The 17268-nt window shown below is 49.8% G+C and overlaps 1 protein-coding gene across 1 annotated transcript in view; it reads left to right on the top strand.

The window, feature by feature from the left end:
• Myo18b (myosin XVIIIB) overlaps window positions 1-17268 on the top strand; it is a 208631-nt gene that overhangs the window by 45564 nt on the left and 145799 nt on the right. The window contains exons 16-21 of the mRNA XM_057764761.1: window positions 635-715; window positions 2305-2452; window positions 5064-5223; window positions 7543-7726; window positions 8483-8702; window positions 10409-10518. Of these exons, the coding sequence (XP_057620744.1) occupies window positions 635-715; window positions 2305-2452; window positions 5064-5223; window positions 7543-7726; window positions 8483-8702; window positions 10409-10518 (903 nt within the window). The remainder of the gene's footprint in view (window positions 1-634; window positions 716-2304; window positions 2453-5063; window positions 5224-7542; window positions 7727-8482; window positions 8703-10408; window positions 10519-17268) is intronic.

Below are 17268 nucleotides of genomic sequence, written 5' to 3' on the forward strand. Positions count from 1 at the left end.
ATCCGTGTCAACTGACCCGAGTCACCTGCGCGACACCTTGCTCCAGGTCTGGCTACCTCCGCCTCTGCCCTGGTGCAGACGGTTCCGCACGAGCTGCTGTTGTGTACAGACACAGGGCTGACCACCCTTTGGGGGACAAGCAATCACTTCTAATGGAGTAACAGGAGCATGCACCTGGTCACATGCCTTCTGTGGGGATTTACAGAAATTCTTAGCATGTGAGCCAGGAACACATAAGGCCCAATCGCCTCTGAACGGCCTCTTTCTTCCTATGTCCGTGCTGGCCGTCAGAGGGGGGCACACTCTCAGCACAGAGGAATGCACAAACCCTGAGCAGACAACAAAGAGAACTTATCCAGACATATCCACTACCTGGTTCTCCTCCAGTGCATTGAATACTGTTGACGTCCGCACTGTAATTTTAAACAGTTCTGGAGCATAGTAGGATGCTTGCTCACTGGCATCCGTGCCACCAATGTCACCCATCTACAAATGGTCAGGGGGCAAAGTTTCTGCTACATACATTTCACAATTTTAAAAGTAACTTCGAAAGGATGACTTAATCATTCTGGAAGCTTGACTTTCCCCCCTGAACTTACAGAGGAAACTAACATACACATCTTCTGAATTTCAGGAAGGCATTCCCGTGCACTTTGACCTCCCAGAGCCATCCCCAGGAACCACGGTGGCTGTTGTGGATCATAATCCCTCTCAGGTAAGAGAGCATCCAGGGCCCTGGGGCTCTCAGGCTTTGTTGGTGCCTGTTCTCTAAGTTCTTCGAACCAGGGTTCCCCGAGGATAGTTACAGACTGGTGTGGGGTGTGGCCATGGAAATGCCCTGAAGCCTAAGGCATGCACTCAGTTCTGTGCTAGTCCTGCAGCAGACTCACACGGGCCTGACGGGAGCCAAGCCTGTCAGGACTGCGGCAGCTCCCACTGGAGCCATCTGGGATTCAGCTGCAGATGCTGGCTGCAGAGACTGGAGGGAGGGAGCGACCTCTGTGGGAGAGGGCTCACACTGACACCATCCTCCTTCCCAGAACTTGATGACTGTACCCCAGCTCACCCTTGTCACAGATCTTTGACCTGGGACCCTAGCTTCTTATTTTTGTTTTCTGCCCTTTGCTTTTTAGTGTGAAAGTTTGTGGGCTATGGAGCAATCTAGGCACGGGTTCAGTCTTGATGAGCTTAAACCCATCTTTTCACTTCTCTCTGCCTTGGTTTCCCCTTCTCCAAGCGGGGAGGGTGTATTTCCCTGAGTGGGTATAACCTTACCGAAACATTGAACAGAAAGCACTTGCCACTGAGTGAGACCAGAAAGCCCTATACGTGGCCCTTGCCATGCCTTGGGCTATGGCCGGCTGCAGCCCCTATCCTGTCTCCTGCTGGCTATGACAGTTTTGCTCCTCAGGTCACAGTGGATCAGCTGCCCTGTGAAGCCTCTTCCTCCATAGCCCATCACCTGTTGAAGGGTCATCTGGGGGAGTGCAGTGGTCAGAGGGGCCCAAACTGTGGCTTCTGAGGGCCTCTGCTAAGTAAGGATGGACCAGCTGTCCATCTTGATTCCAGTGACGAGGGCCAATGGTCCTCTAGGCTTGGCCTCTGTGAGCATCGTGTGTCCCTCCCCAGGCTTTAGAGACTGAACTGTCGTCAGAGCCCTGGTTCAGTTCCGAGAGCCCCAGTTGGTGGGCAGCCCAGGGCCCCAGGCACACGACGTTGGCGAGTGATCCCCGCCCAGCACTACTCAGCCCGTTGTTCCTTGTGCCAACTCAGCCTCACCAGGTCTCTCATAGACCAGTCGGCAAGTCCATGGGATTCCTGGAAGGTCGCTATGAGTAGCTTTAAAATTCCATGTTTGCTATGGAGTCAAGTTCATGTTCTCTAGAATATTTCTTGAGTGCTTATCTCTTTAAATGTATTCCCTGAGAGCTCAGTATAACAAAACACCACGATTTCTAAGAGGGAGTGGTGTGGCAGGCTGACTGTGCACGTGCTGGAGCTTCCTGTGTGGCTGGGGAGGAATTACAAGCAGACACACGCTTCTTAAGTCCCCAGGGCAGTCATCTGGGGAAGGCCTTTCCAGGCTCCATTTTACATGGGGAAACAAGGCTCAGAGGGGATGTGGTAGGTTGTTCAGGGTCATAAAGATGGAGGTGGGGAGGAGTCATACCCTTTGCAGAGCTCTTGACTTCAGTAGGAGAGTGAAGGCTGAGCAGAATCACAGGGCCCAGCAGGCACGCTTAGTCCTGAGGGCTGGGAAGAGTGTCCAGAACTGAGTCTCGTACACACTGCATCTCCTACCAGGTCCAGCTACCGGCTGGAAGAAGTTCTGAGGATGCCAGGGGCCTTTTCTGGGTCTTGGATGAAGAGGTCCGGGTGGAAGGCTCCAGTGATAGTGCGGTACTTGAGCGTCTGCGCACAGCCTTTGAGAAGAAGTCGTCTGGGGCGGATGGTAAGGGAGGCAGGGGTAGGGATGGGGGTGCGTCCTGCCTCAGTGTGGAAGTCTGTCTATACCAGCTGGGAAAGGCTTTGGCTTCTTTGCTAGGCAATCACAGTACCTGGGTCTGTTTTAGGAGGTCACAAATGCAGTGGGAAAAATCAGGTCAAATATAATGTTTACATATATACACATACACATGTAATGCAGGCCTGTATGTTAGTAATATGGTCTTCCTGTTTTACATTGTAACACTTGTAAAGCAGGATTGAATGTGCATGTGCACTTGTGTGCACATGCGCGTGCGCACATACATACCTGCTACAATATAATGTAGCCAGGGAAATCACAGAGAAACTCCACACCATGCTGTTTGAAGTTTTAGCCTCCAAAACTATGCAGTTAGAACTTTTTTAAAAAAAATATAGGAGCCTGTCTCTGGCTATGGTCATGAAAATGGAGCAGTGCACAGCAGTTCCCTTTCTGTGGTTCCTCAAAAGTGCCACGCACACCCTCCTCACTCCAGGGACCGTGTACTGCCGGTTCTCGCACAGAGACACCTTCTACTTCATCCCAGCCCAGTGGGTGGACTTCCTCACCTCCTTTGAGTCTGGCGTCCTCCCTGGCCATCACCTTGTGTCAAACAATACCCCACATCACTGGGGACTCCCACACCTTTACTTTCTGCGCCACCTGACATCACACACTTTTCCATCAGACATCCCCATTGCAGGGTAGGCCAGCTCCTCTAGCATTGAGAGCTGGGCTGGCTTCCTCACAGTTCCTAGAGTAGCCCTGGTGTGACTACGTGCACAGGTTCTTGACACAAAATGGATGAACATGTGAAATCAATGATGCGGAGCCAATGAAATGAAATTCTTAAATAGGTGTCGTCTGTACCCTGACTTTAAAGCAAAGAGGCTGGAAGTCAGGTCAGAAGGGGGCGGTGTCTTGTGGAGCGTGGCTAGGGTGGAAGAACCCACTAAAGTCTGTAAACCTTTCTTCCTTTAGGCTTGATTGTCTAACCCCAGGTACTCTGAGCTGGATGCTCCAAGGCTCTCTGTTCCCAGGGGGAGACTCTGTCCTTTGTCCTGAATGGGCCAGGACAGACATGTTAATTCAGGCATTTTGGTTTCAAAGACTCCCCGTCCCCAGATCTTTCTAATGAGCTCTGAGCTCTTGAGAATAAGTGGATACTATGACCTCTGCCGAGTGTCCTCTTACAGGCCAGTGAGACTGTCTTAGACACTGTTCTGTTGCTGTGAAGAGACACCATGACCACAGCAACTCTTATAAAAGAATGCATTTAATTGGGGGCTGTCTAACGGTTCAGAGGTTCAGTCCATTTTCATCATAGCGACAAGCATGGTGGCATGCAAACCACCATTGTGCTGGAGAGTTCCACATCTGGATTCATAGGCAGTAGGAAGAGAGACTCATGACTTGGAACAGAATTTTTGATACCTCAGAGGCCACCCCCAGTGATACATACACCTCCTCCAACAAGGCCACACCTCCTAACCCTTCAAATAATAGTGCCGTTTCCTGATAACCAAATCTATGAGCCTAAATGGGGGCCATTCTCATTCAAAGCACCACAGAGCCCAACAAGGTTGGGGGAGTCTCCAAGGAACCTGTGTCCCTAGATAGTCAAGTTCTGCTACGCATTCTGTTCCATTCTGAATAGAGAGGGCTGAGAAGACCCTGCCTGGAGATCCAGTCTTATGGGGGAGTTAAGGAAGGACCGAAACAATACAAGACAAGGCTTTGTCTCCCACTAGTGTCCATCCACTCATCCGTCCACCCCCAGCGCTTCCTCCAGTCCATATGCCACTATGACACTAAGGACAGAGAGATAAACACTGATTCTGAAACAGCACCCAAAGGTTAATGTTAGTAACCGTGGAGACAAGGCTGCCGCTTGCTCAGAGAGTACCATGTGCCACGTGCTGGCTAATGTTTTATGCAGCCTTAGACCCTTCCCCACCTTGGGAAGTATGTATTATTTAAGCGTCACTTTGCAGACCAGAGAACTAAGGCTCAGAGAGAGCATTCCAGTGGATCAGCTTTCCCTCTAACCCCAAGGCCTGGTCTTCTGTGTCTCTGATCCTGTCTCTTGTTTACAAGGGTTCGCTATCTCCCGAAGGAGCCTTTGTTTGACTCTTGGTACTTCAGACGGGTCTAGGTTTCCCATGGATGCATGTTTTAAAGTATTTAACAGCCACTTATCTCCACATGGTGGGAAAGAAATGGTGCTTATTCACGCCAGGTTCACGATCAAACTCTTCTTTTAAAAAGAATGTGCCTGTGAAAACATGAGTCGGTTTAAACAAAACCTGATGCAAATCATGACCCAGCTGACAGCTAGGTACATATAGGAAACTCAGGAAGAATGTGTGTTCTCCGATTTTGGGCTGAATAGGCGTCTGGGGCTTAAGAACACAAAAAGGAACAAATCTGGAAGTGAGGCATGCGCCTCACTACTGCAGCGAGTGTGTACACCAGGAACTGCTGGCTTTAGCTGTCTAAAAAGACACTGACCATTTTAAATTTGGTGGTGGGTATGTGAACAGAGTGCACACAATCCTGACAGACACCCAATGCTCGCGCCCCCGTCTCGTTCCAGGACCCCCTGTGCTGCGGACCTGCGAGCAGCCCCTTCAGTGTGAGCTGTTCCACCAGCTGGGACTGGACCCTGTGCGCTATGACCTCACAGGCTGGCTTCGCAGAGCCAAGCCTAACCTCTCAGCCATGGAGGCCCCCCAGGTCCTGCAGCGGTCCAAAAGGTGAGCCATGCTGGGTGTGGGACAGGGCAGCATATCTGTCCCTGTGGCTGTTTCTGTTCAGCAACAAGCCAGTGAGTGAGGACGGCAGTCTAGAAATCCCATCTGTCTACAGTAGCGGAACGAAGGCCGTGACTCCAATTGGAGTAGCACAATGTCTTCCCGGAGGCAGAGCAGACCTGGGGGCAGAGCAGACCTGGTGGCAGAGCAGAGTAGGCCTTGGGGGAGTCAGCTCACAGCCAGGAAGTCGTGTCTCTGTATTTTGGCTTTCCACCTCTCATTAAGTATCTGAGAGATGATGCGACTGGAGTAACTTTTATGGACATCCTAGAACCCGGGGGCTCATAAAACCAAAATGATATGTTTTGTAGCAGTAGAAAAAGCTCTTTGAGCTCCCTGCTCACTCGTCCCAGAAGCACTGGAACAAGGCCTGCAGCAATCCAGACTCCATTTCCAGGTTAATAGAAAACACTTGCTATGTGAGGGTGCATGCCTCTCAAGTTCAGTGCTGGAAACCTGCTGGGGCAGAGCCTAGAGGCGGGCAGAGAAGGAGGGACCTGTGTTTCAGGTAGGTAGACTAATCAGGAAACGTATGCGAGTGCCTACTGTGTGCTCTGTCTTATTCTTTTTTTTTTTTTTTTTTTTTTTTTGGTGTTTTTTGAGACAGGGTTTCTCTGTGGTTTTGGAGCCTGTCCTGGAACTAGCTCTTGTAGACCAGGCTGGTCTCGAACTCACAGAGATCCGCCTGCCTCCGCCTCCCAAGTGCTGGGATTAAAGGCGTGCGCCACCACCGCCCGGCTTCTGTCTTATTCTTCTTCAGAGGAATACACATTCTTAGCTCCATTTTACAGCCGGGGAAACGTGTCTCCAGTGGTGAAGCCCCTGTTTTTGACTCTGCTGGCACAGCCAGGATACTGATTAAAGGAAGCTCTTAGGGTCTTATGGTCAGAGTTCATTTGTAACCCCCAAAACTCAGAAGGCCAAGGGAGTTCATAGCTCTTGCAGAGACCCAGAGGTGGAGTGAGGCAGAAAGAGGGTTACTGAATGGGGATCTAGGATACTGGGGTCAAGCCGCCGTTCTATCCTTTGGTGTGATGATGAGTAGCCATGCTGTCTCTCGTGGCCTCCTTCACCATAAACTCAAAGCCAGAAGCACAAGATTCAGCAGGTCAGTTCTCCTTCACAAGCAGGGGGCATGCAGATTGTGCCTCAGTTTCTTTCTGGCGCACACCAGAAAGCCTGGGCCTCCTATTCCATAGCATAGACATGGGAGTGGTGGCCACACATGGTTGCTTAGTAACACTTCTACAGTATAAAGTAGCAGGCAACTTATGGAGGAGGCTCAGTGAAGAGACAGGACAGGTGGCATGTGGCGGGCACCAAGCCTCCGGCTTCTAGCTCCTTCCACTGGAGCAGTGGGTTCTGTCCAGTTGCCTTTTTCTTTTTGAAAAAAAAAAAACTTTGACATGTTATTCAAAATTATGATGCAGGATTATGGGAGGCTATTTTCCTGGTCCCCGTGTAGACGGCTCTATCTAAAGGGTTGGATGGCAACCATTGTGTAGCATATTGTGCTTTGGGCCCGTTCTCGCTCTACCTCACTATTTCTGCCCCCCATTAGTCCTTTCTGCTCCCACATGGATTTGCTTCTACTGTCAGGAATCAGAACACATATGACCTTATGCTTCCATCAGGTCTGGGATCCACAGATGAGAGAAAACAGTGATCCCATTTTTCTGAGATTGCCTGAGGTCTTTTAATGTGATTATTTCCAGTTACAGCTGTTTTTCTGAAAATGTCCTAACTCCATTCTTCTGCATGACCCACAAAGAATTCTGTTGTGATACAAGCCGTATTTCTTTATCCATTTCTCTGTTGGGCACCTGAGTTGGTTCTGTATCTCTGCCCTTGAGCAAAACCAGCTTGGGTCCATTAGGGAGCCTTAGTAGCCAGACAGCCTTGCAATACGTTTTGGAAGGCTGGTTGTGGGGAGGCTGAGAGGAGGTGGAGACTCTTTAGGTGTAAGCCTGGGCACTTCATTATTGTCTTGTAGCAGTGAGTCATTCATTCCTATAGTCATAAAGTTGGCACCTACTGTATACCTGGTCTGCTCTAGGCATAATTAACATGGCTGTGCCTTCAGGATGGAAGGGGCTTCGTAGGATTGCCAGGAGGGAGATTCTCATGGGCAAGGGAGGGAGTTGCTCAGGAGGGAGCCAGCATTTCTGAGACAGAAGGGTTGTGAACAGAGGTGCTCATGCTTCCTTCCCCATGGGAGAGCTTACCAGAGAGTCCCTTGAAACCCCCTCTCTTCCTCACTAGGGAGGAGCTGCAGAGCCTCTTCCAGGTCCGGGCCAAGCTGCCTCCTGTGTGCCGTGCGGTGGCAGGGCTTGAGGGCACCTCTCAGCAGGCTCTGCACCGGAGTCGTGTGGTGCGAAGGGCTTTTGCCAGCGGCGTTGCTGCACTGAAGAGGAAGGCTCCCTGTGCCCAGATCAAGCTGCAGATGGTGAGTGGGTGAGCTAGGCTATGACCCATGTGACCTTGGACCTCCATCACACGGACCACCACCCCACCAGGTTGCTCACTTCTACTGAATCCTGCAAAACCACAGAGATAGGTTTCCCCTGCTCTACTGGGAGGGACACAGCGGTTCCAAGTCTTGGAGAATCGTGACCATGGCCACCCCTGAGAAATGACTCACCCAGGTCCAAGGCCAAGAGACTTGGGCATTTGGTGTTGAGCTGAGGATCTTGTGAGGGGTCATTGCCCTCTTGTCTGGACTGTTAGACTAGTTCCACTTGCCTTTCTCCCTGAGACACCTTCTCTGGCGGGGTTCAGGAAGCAGGATTCAGCATGCATGTGAACATGCTACTTTAACCTGCTTACAGGTTGGACTGGTCCTGGGCAGGCTGAGCGTGAATGAGAACTGTGGTTGTACATTGTAGACCATGGGAAGAATATGTTTGAAAAATGAAACCCTCACAGAATATTAACCCCAAGTACTAAGTCCTGGGTTCTAGTCATAGTTCCTTTGCTGGGGGTGTCTCTGTGACCTAGTCACACACAGTGACTTCTCCCATACCTCAGTTTCCCCAGCTGTGTCCACCAGGCTGCTTATTTTCCCCAAACATAAGCCAGCATAAGCACAATGTCTTGGGTGTGAGACACAGGGCGTCCCCAAGGATGTCCAGGCGATGTTCAATGTGTGTCTGTCAACTTCCCCTTGAAACATCAGCTCTGATCCTGTCTGCTTCGGTCCCAGGATGCTCTCATCAGTTTGCTGAGTCGGTCTCAGCTGCACTTCATCCACTGCCTTGTGCCAACCTCAGTGGAAAGCAAGACTGGGCAGGGGACTCCATCACCTCCACAGCCTGGCGGAGACCAAGGCGGAGCCAACAAGCCCCCAGCTTTGGACATTCCAGCCCTAAGGGTTCAACTCGCAGGCTGTCATATCCTAGAGGCATTAAGATTGCACAGGGCAGGTAAGAAACAGATGGGAACAAGGTGCCCTTGTCCTGGCAGCACCCACTATGCACTAGTCAGCCACAGGACAGGAACATTCGTTATATCTCAGAGAGTCACAGAACACGAGCACCCACTGTGGGTCCTGCGCTGTGCATGCAGTGAGAAAAGTTGTACCCGCCTCCCATTTTACAGATGAAGCAACTGAGGTTCAAAATAGCGAAGGATTCCTCAGGGTGACGCTTCAGGGATAAGAGCACTGGGATATCAGGTGTCCCTGACTTCCCATGTGGCTTCCAGAATTGCTTCTGGCTCCAGAGGGCTAGACCCGGCCTTTACACCCATCGTGGGAAGAGCGGAAGTCCCCAAAGGAGTAAAAGTTTAAGGTTTCAGACTGTAAGCCAGTGTGAAGATCTCTGCATGCAGGGTGACAAGATGAGGTGGAGAGGCAAGAGGCTCATGGGTGCCTAGGGGACTTTCCTACTCTTAGGGGTGGGGTACCCCAGCAGAGGTAAAATAACAATCAGGTCCTGAGGTGGAAGAACTGGCTGCCATCTGGCAGTGGGGAGGACACTTAGAAGAGGGACCACAGGGTAAAAGCAGGGTAAGATCAGGGAGGTGCAGAGCTGGGGTTTCTGGGAGTGAGTCAGGCTGGGTGTAGAGCTAACACCCCTCCAGGGGAGGCCACAGCTGCCTTTTCTGACCTCTCAGCGTCTGCCAGTCACAGCTGGGTGATGGAGCAGCAGGGGATGTGGGGTTTTCAGCAAAGAAAAGAGTGTGCAGATCTGTTTAGCATGCAACCCCGTGCCTGTGGTTTCTGCATCAAGTTTGATCTGAAATCGCCCCCATTGTTTTCTACCACTCAACCTTCGAAGGTCTGAGCTCAGCCACTCTCTGCAGAGGCCGGGCAGCAGTCTCATGTGGCCTGTGTGTATGTCCTGCGGCCTCTGATGTCCTATCTTGTGGTCACTGCAAATCCCATGTCAATAGTGGAACCTTGGATACAGAACATTTGACAGAGAAGCTGGGGGTCGTTAAAGACAAAGCTGAGACACCCCACTCCACACTGAATACCGAGAGCATCGGCACAGGCGGAGGAAGTGAATAACGTCACAGGGGAAAGAAGGGGTTCACAGCTGGCAGCCGGGCCCCACAGCCAATAGACTTGCCTGCCTAACAGCAGGTGTGGCTGCCTCATACAGTGTGTGTATATGTATACATGTATGTGATTAGCGTGAATATATGTGTGTGTATTCATGAGTTCATGTGTATGCATGTGGGTGTGGTGTTGTATTATGTGTGTGAGGAGTGTATGTGATATGTGTTGATGTGATATGTGTGGTGTGTATATGCATGTGGTATGTGGTGTGTATGGCAGCTCCTGTCTATGCCCAGTACTTTGCTCACCCCTTAGATTATATGAGAAGCGTGATGCCCTGGTTAGTGTACAAAGGCTTTAGCCATCCTTCCCATTGGGTGAACAGAGATGCATGTCCTGTGGGACTCTGGAAGGAAGGGTGTTGGCATTCGAGAGCTATTGAGAATTTCCTGAGTGACAGCCCTGGGAAGATGCTGCAGAGTTTTCCAGAAGGTCTTGTGATGGAGGAGGTGTTTACAATGAAGCCCGAAAGCAGGAACACGTGAGCAGTCGTTAGTACTGACTGAACACTGCCTCCCAGCGCTCTGCCTGTGTCTTCCCACTCATGACTGCCTGCTGTGTCCCCAGGTTACGCTGAACATATGGGACTTGCTCAGTTCCGCCGTCGGTTCCAGGTGCTGGACCCTCTGCTACTGAAGAAGCTTGACTCGACCTCTGAGGGACTGGATGAGAGAAAGGTATGTGAGCTTGGCTCACAAGCAGGGGAGGCCAGATGCTCCCGCGTGACCGCTGTTCTGTGTGGACTGTTTAAGGACAGCTGGAACAGGGATCTAAGAGCAGGGTTTGAGGGCAGTGGGGAGTAGCCTGTGATTTGAGTCAGACCTCACCCTACCCAGAATGCCCTCCTGAAGCCTTCATGAGTGTGCACAGAAAAGAATAGAGGAAATAGAGTGGTGTGTCCTGTGTCCCACCTCACAAGAACTGTGGCAGCACAGAACCCTCACCTTGCGGTGGCCCACAGGAATGTTTGAGGAGCACCTCACATGAAAATGTGATCAACAGGCCACCACAGGGCCTTTGCACCGGCTGTCCTCTCTCCAGAAGACACTCTCTGATGGATCCTTTGCTGTCCACCCCAGCTCAGGGACACTCAACATCGGGTCTTCTTGTTTTGGTGTCTCAGGAGTCCCTGCCCTTAACTGAAATTAAGTTTCCCAGCAAGTACTCAATAATTTTAATCAGACAGCTGGATACACACATGTGTGTATGCACACACAAGCATTCATGTGTACGTGTGTATGTGAGGATATGCATGCACACAGACATACACAGGCACACACAAGTCACACGCTTATACACACACACATAGATGCACACAGACATATACATATATACATACACACGCACACACACAATCTGTCTTGGTACTTTCACCCTGATTTTTCTGTTTCCAATCCTGCTCTAAATCCATGAAACCTCATCTTCGCCCCTCACCCCTCACTTTTTACAATGGAGCTGTCCCATGATGAATGACCGTGGGCTTGTCAGTGGGTAGAGCCTGGTGGCATCCCTGCGAAGCTAGTACCGTCAGTCTCTTTGGCAAATGAGGCCCTTAAAGATGCAGCAAATTTCAGGCCCTTAAAAGTGAATTCCACTGGTGTTCATGGGCTTGTTCCTGGAAAGTCAGCTTCTAAGTTGCAGGGGAGGGTCGATGAAAGATTGTGGGTCTTGGAGTCAGACACGTGTAACTTCAGCTGTCACTCAGGTAGGTGACTATCTGTCTGCCTCAGTCTCTTTACCTTTAGAGTGGGAACAGCGGCAGCAGCTGTCTCCATCAGTGCTCTGATGCTAAGAGTAGCCAACGTGCCCTGCACAGGTCCCGGCACGCGGAGGAGCTTCATGCACGTTAACTGCTTCTGTCAAGAGCAGCAGCAGTGGTGGCCGCTGCAGCATCTTTCAGGGTCAGGCTAACGGGTGGGTGATCCACAGACTGTCACAACAATGCTGAATCATCCCTCCGTGTGCGTGTGTGTGTGTGTGTGTGTGCTCGGGCGCATGTGCTCGACTGTACTTGGAATCCTCCACCTTGTCATCCTCAGTGAACCTTACGGTTGGAAGGGTAAACAGAGTCACAGTCTTAGACTTCTTGGTTTCTTCCCACTGTACCAGGACTCAGGGCACCTCCAGCTCCTTCTGGGTGCTTCTCCCCTTCTCTGAATTTTGGAAGCCCCATAATTTGGTTTGGCTTTGATCAGCATGTGATGTCTTTTCTCCTTGGTCCACGCATGACCACCACATAGAGGGGCTACAGTGCTGGAGACTCTGGGGTTCCTGTGCAGTGGGCAATGAGAAAGGCTGGAGCCTGAGGGAACTTCCTGTGGGGTGACGGGCACTGCTCATGGCAGCATTTGGACTCTGGACAAGTCAGCAGGACTCTGTTGTGACTAAACCAAATCCACCTCCATATATACTCCAGGCGCCAGAGAATGGAAAATTACCAGCGCAGCAGACTTGCTTGGAAGTATTTTTTGCTTCTCATTCCTTTTTTTTTTTATTTGTTCACAAATTTCATTTGCTGGGGCATAGAATTTTGGTAGCAAAGAAAGAAAACACCATCCTGCCTCTTATGAAAAAGCTGATAAATATTCATTTGTCAGGCAACGTGATGGGCTATGAATTATGCATGGGTATGTATTCTGGTGGGCAAGCCGGAAGGCTCTGCACGCAGAGTGGTTAAGACCTCAGTATTCCATGAGACAGGTCTGACAGCTAGGAAAGGTCACTGTCGACATCAGACACTAGACGGCAGCAGAGGGGATTCTTGTCAGGGTGGAAAATGGACCCTAGTGGGTCCCCCTTGTGCCTGATTGTGGTGTCTCTGCAAGCTGTACCAGCTCCTCAGAGAAGTGCTCTCATCCTGGGTGTCTGCACATTCACATCACAAAATCGCTTCCTGGTGTTGGGGTGCACGCCTGTGACCCCAATACTAAGGAGGTAGAGGTGGATAGATCAGTTCACGCTCATCCACAAGATACAAGGTGGTAGAGTTCCAGCCTGAGACAATGTTCCAAGACAAAGCCTTCTGCTCAGGGGAGTCATTTCTCAGCAGAGACGGTTGAAGCAGGACTGCAGAGCCAGACAGAGACAGCTGGGGCTCAGACCCAGACTCTGACTCTGGGTCCTTATGCAGAGCATTAAAAATAATTATTATGGGTAGAAAGATTGCTCTCCCGTGATCTTAGAGCACTTACTACAATTGCAGAGGACCCAGGTTCAGTTCCCGGCACCCACATTGGACAGCTCACCACCCCTGTAGCATCTATGAGGGATCCAATAGCTTCTTCTGGCTTCCATGGTACCTGCGGTACCTGGCACACATACACTCACTCGGACACACAGACACATACATTTAAAATTAATTAATTAAAACATTGTCGGTGACTGTAGTTGTACCCCTTTCTCTCTGTGAGGGTCCATGAGAAACAACTGAAGGGAGGAAGCTCTGGGCACAGGTCGTCTTGGCAGAGGAAGAAGGTGGTAGAAGAAAGGACTCACATCTCCAGCAGCAGGGCCAGGAGGCTGCTTGCTCAGTAGTGTCCACCTGAAGTCGGTTCTTTTGCCCCACCCCTTCCCCGGTGGGAGCTGTCCACACTCAGTGTGCTGAACTTGCTGCTCTCATCCTGGGGAGAGCAGCTCTCTGGAAATGAATTCCACCACTTTCCCCCTCATTTGCTGGGTTCTCACCATGGACATTATTCCAGTCACTGTTTTTCTCCATCACATGAATCAATGCCATCACATGTGTGGGGTGTTTTTTGGTGTGCCTCTTGGCATTCGGCTTAGTCAGCACCCTGGGTGTTAAATGGAGCTGTCTGCCTTCAACCATGCTGTGGTCAGTGTGCAAGGGAAGGATGCACGAGTTCTAGATGAGCGAGCATTAGAGCTGGAGGCTTGGGCTTCAAACTGCATCTTCCTCCATGACTTTCTAAGGATTGAAGCCTATCAACTGGTAGCCATCTGAACTAAGGTGAGCTCAGAGCAGCGTCCAGCAGAGCCCTGAGTTGTTCTCAGGACTTTGTAGCTCCGTGCGAGCCCTCCTGGCTATATCCTTCCCTGTTATCCAGGACACAGGAAGCTCTTGACAAAACTCGAGGGCAGAATTTTCATATCTAATTGATCTATCAATTATTAAGAGGCAGGTGTTAATGCCCCTGGCCACTAATGTTGAGCTGTCTTGCTTTTCTTTAATTCTATCTATTTTCTGCTTCTTGTGTCTTGGGACTTTCTGACTAGGTGCTGAGATAATTTGCCTGTCTGGCTGGAAGGTTAACTCTTTCACCACTGGACATGTCTCTAGCCATTTGTAGTAATGGGTTTGGCTTGAGTCCAGTTTTGTTTGTGTTGGTTGGTGCAAGCGCTATTTCTGTTAGGCTCGCCATTTGAAGGGTGTTGCTCCGTCCATTTTTGCCCCTTTCATTGGGCTCTGGTCTGAATCCCTTGCAAACAGTTGTCTGATTTACTTTGTATGAACTCAGTTGCTCTTCTCGTGGACTATCTGAGGAAGCTGGCAATGTTCCAGAGACGATAGAGTGTATCTTCATTCAGTTTAATATTAACCTAGTTCTGGTTCAAGAAAGAGTGTTCCATGGATCCACCTCCTTGTTGACACCTCTGTGCCAGTGTTACGTGTACAAATTATAAGTCCATTAATACAATTTTATATTTTCTTTCACTTAATCTTTTATCTTTTAAATCCATTAACATATTTTTATAGTATTTTCTTTTTTGAGACAGGGTCTCATTATGTAGCCCTGGCTGTCCTAGAACTCACAGTGTAGACCAGGCTGGCCTCAGATCCTAGAGATCAGCCTGCCTCTGCCTCCCAAGCGCTGGCACCACACAGGCTTACACCATTCCCTTGTTCTTTCACGTTTATGCTTTCTGCTGTTCTTGAATCTTTAAAAGTTTGAGTCATTATTTCTTCCAGCCTTTAATACAAACACAAGATCTGATAGTAATGACTCCCCAGCCTTTGTGTGCCCGGGTAGAGTTTTGAGTCATTTTGTTTCGGGAGGACTGGGAGCACAGCTCTGTAAGGTGTAGAGGGCTTGATTGGCAGGGCCTTTTCCCTCCTGGTATGTTTGTTATGTAATCCGACGGCCTCCTGGACATTACCATTCTAGTTTGTTTTCCATGGCTGTGACAAACACCTTGAGCAAAAGCAACTTAGGGAGCAAAGGGGTTATTTTAGCTTATAGGTCATTGTCCAGCACATCATCTTGCTTGTAGTTTTTGGAAGGAGTAAAATTTGGGCAAGTTTGAAGCCATAGCCCTTTGTCCCATTTTTCCCCCTCCTTCTCTCCTTTCCGAGACTCTACCATGCAGACACTGGACATGGCTCTGTTGCCAGGTGTGACTCAGTTTTCTTTATTCCCACCTTTCTCTGTTCTTCAAATGGGCAATTCTCTCTGATGTCACTCCCAACTCACCGGCTCACCTGCCAGCCTGGGTCTGCGGTTGAGCCCCACGGGGAAGCTGTCATTTCAGTTGTTTGATTTTTTCAAAGTGAAGAATTTCCATATGTAGTTTTCAGCCATTTTTATCTGTATATGAATTTTTTTGGTGCTGGGGATCAAACCCAGCCCCTGATCATGCTCAGCAGGGAGTCTGCCACACAGTCACCTACAGCCTGCTCTGTCTTTTAACTCACAAAGTGGCACTTTTCTCAGGTCTTTGAACAGATCTACAATGAATACTTGGAAATCTGCACACTAAGTACACATTCTGAGCCGAGAAGGTCTATTCTGTTGGCCACACCCTCCTTCCCCCAGTAGTAGTCATAACTTCTGGTAGTGTGGTATGTGTGTGTGTGTGTGTGTGTGTGTGTGTGTTTTCATTTCTGTCGAAACCTGGGTGTCTTAGACAATGACTTTAGGCACAGGTTTTTTCCTAACCATCTGGCGACTTGTCCTGACTGGTGTGAACCCCTGGTGTCTACCTGCTTTTTAAGGCTCATGGTTTTATTGTTTGGCCTGGCTCCTCCCCATTGAGGGCCACATCTGCATCCATCCTTGGGGCTGCAGAGGTTTTTCTGTGCACATTTCTATTTTACTGATGAGTCTGGGTACACAGGAGAGCTGTCTGCATCTGGGGTGTCAGCATTGCACTCCAGTGTCCACAGCTGTCTGTCCTTTCTCTTCCTACACCCACACCCATGGCTCTTGTTCTTGTCTTTAGCATAGAGTCAGAAATACAAAGGTACTTGACATTTTGAAATTTGTGGTCTAATGGATGAATCTAGAAAACATCATATTGAGTGAGGTAACCCAGATCCAGAAAGACAAATATCATATGTACTCACTCATAAATGGCTTTTAGACATAAAGCAAAGAAAGCCAGCTTACAATTCACAATCCCAGAGAACCTAGACAACAATGAGGACCCAAAGAGAGACATAAATTGATCTAATCTACATGTGAAGTAGAAAAAGACAAGATCTCCCGAGTAAACTGGGGGCATGGGAACTATGGGAGAGGGTAGAAGGGGAGGAAAGAAAAGGAGGGAAGTGAAGAAAAATATATAGCTCAATAGAAACAATAAAGAAATACAAAGGTAGTTTGGAAGCCCACTGGCTGTTCCTCTTCCTACAACCTGTGAGGTTCCTGGATGTAGAGTCCACTTGCTTCTGTTAGAACAGTCATCTTGGCTGTGACTGTCCCTACCTGCTGCTGCTGCTGCTACTGCTTCCGAGCTCCTGGCTGCTTCTGACCCTGCCTGGGACATAGGCTAGCCATGCCTTGCACTGTATCTATGATCCCGTTCTGACTGAGAACACTGTACAGCCAGAACTGATTGGGGTGCAGGGAGCAGGGAGCGGGATGAAAGAGCCCCAGTCAGGATGGCTTCCAGCTCCCACTGCCCCGACTTAGTCTTCAGCAGACTTCCTGGAGCCATTGATTCTCATTTTGTTAAATCTTTTTGTTCAATTTGCTGAGTGCTGAATTTGCTCCTTTATTAAACTGTAGCCGTTGTCATGATGGTTGTGCAGAACAGAGAGGGGTCTGGAAGCTCCTTGGGAACTTCTCTTGCATATCAGTCCTGTGACATCTGTAAGACCAGAGAGGAGCAGGTTGCCTAGGGTCACACAGCCAGGGAGTGGAGGATCTGGGCTGGGTACCAGCATCAGAGAGGAGAGAGCAGGTTCATGCATCAGTTCCTGGATCCTGTGGCATCCTTTCCTGGGGCATTACCCTTCCCATTGCACCGGGCCTCAGTTGCCTCCTTGGTGAAGGCGGAAAATGTATTGCAAAGGCTTGGGTACAAATTGTGCACAGGCCATTGGAAAAGTGCTTGGGATCGGAAGGTGGGCCGAAAACTGTTTCTTTTTTAAGGCAGGGTCTCTGTGTCATCCTGGATGACTAGAACTCACTATGTTGACCAGAAGGCCTGGAATTCTGTGTAGGTCAAACTGGCCTTGAACTCACAGA

This window comes from Chionomys nivalis, chromosome 3, assembly GCF_950005125.1.
Source record: "Chionomys nivalis chromosome 3, mChiNiv1.1, whole genome shotgun sequence".
Classification (NCBI taxonomy): Eukaryota; Metazoa; Chordata; class Mammalia; order Rodentia; family Cricetidae; genus Chionomys; species Chionomys nivalis.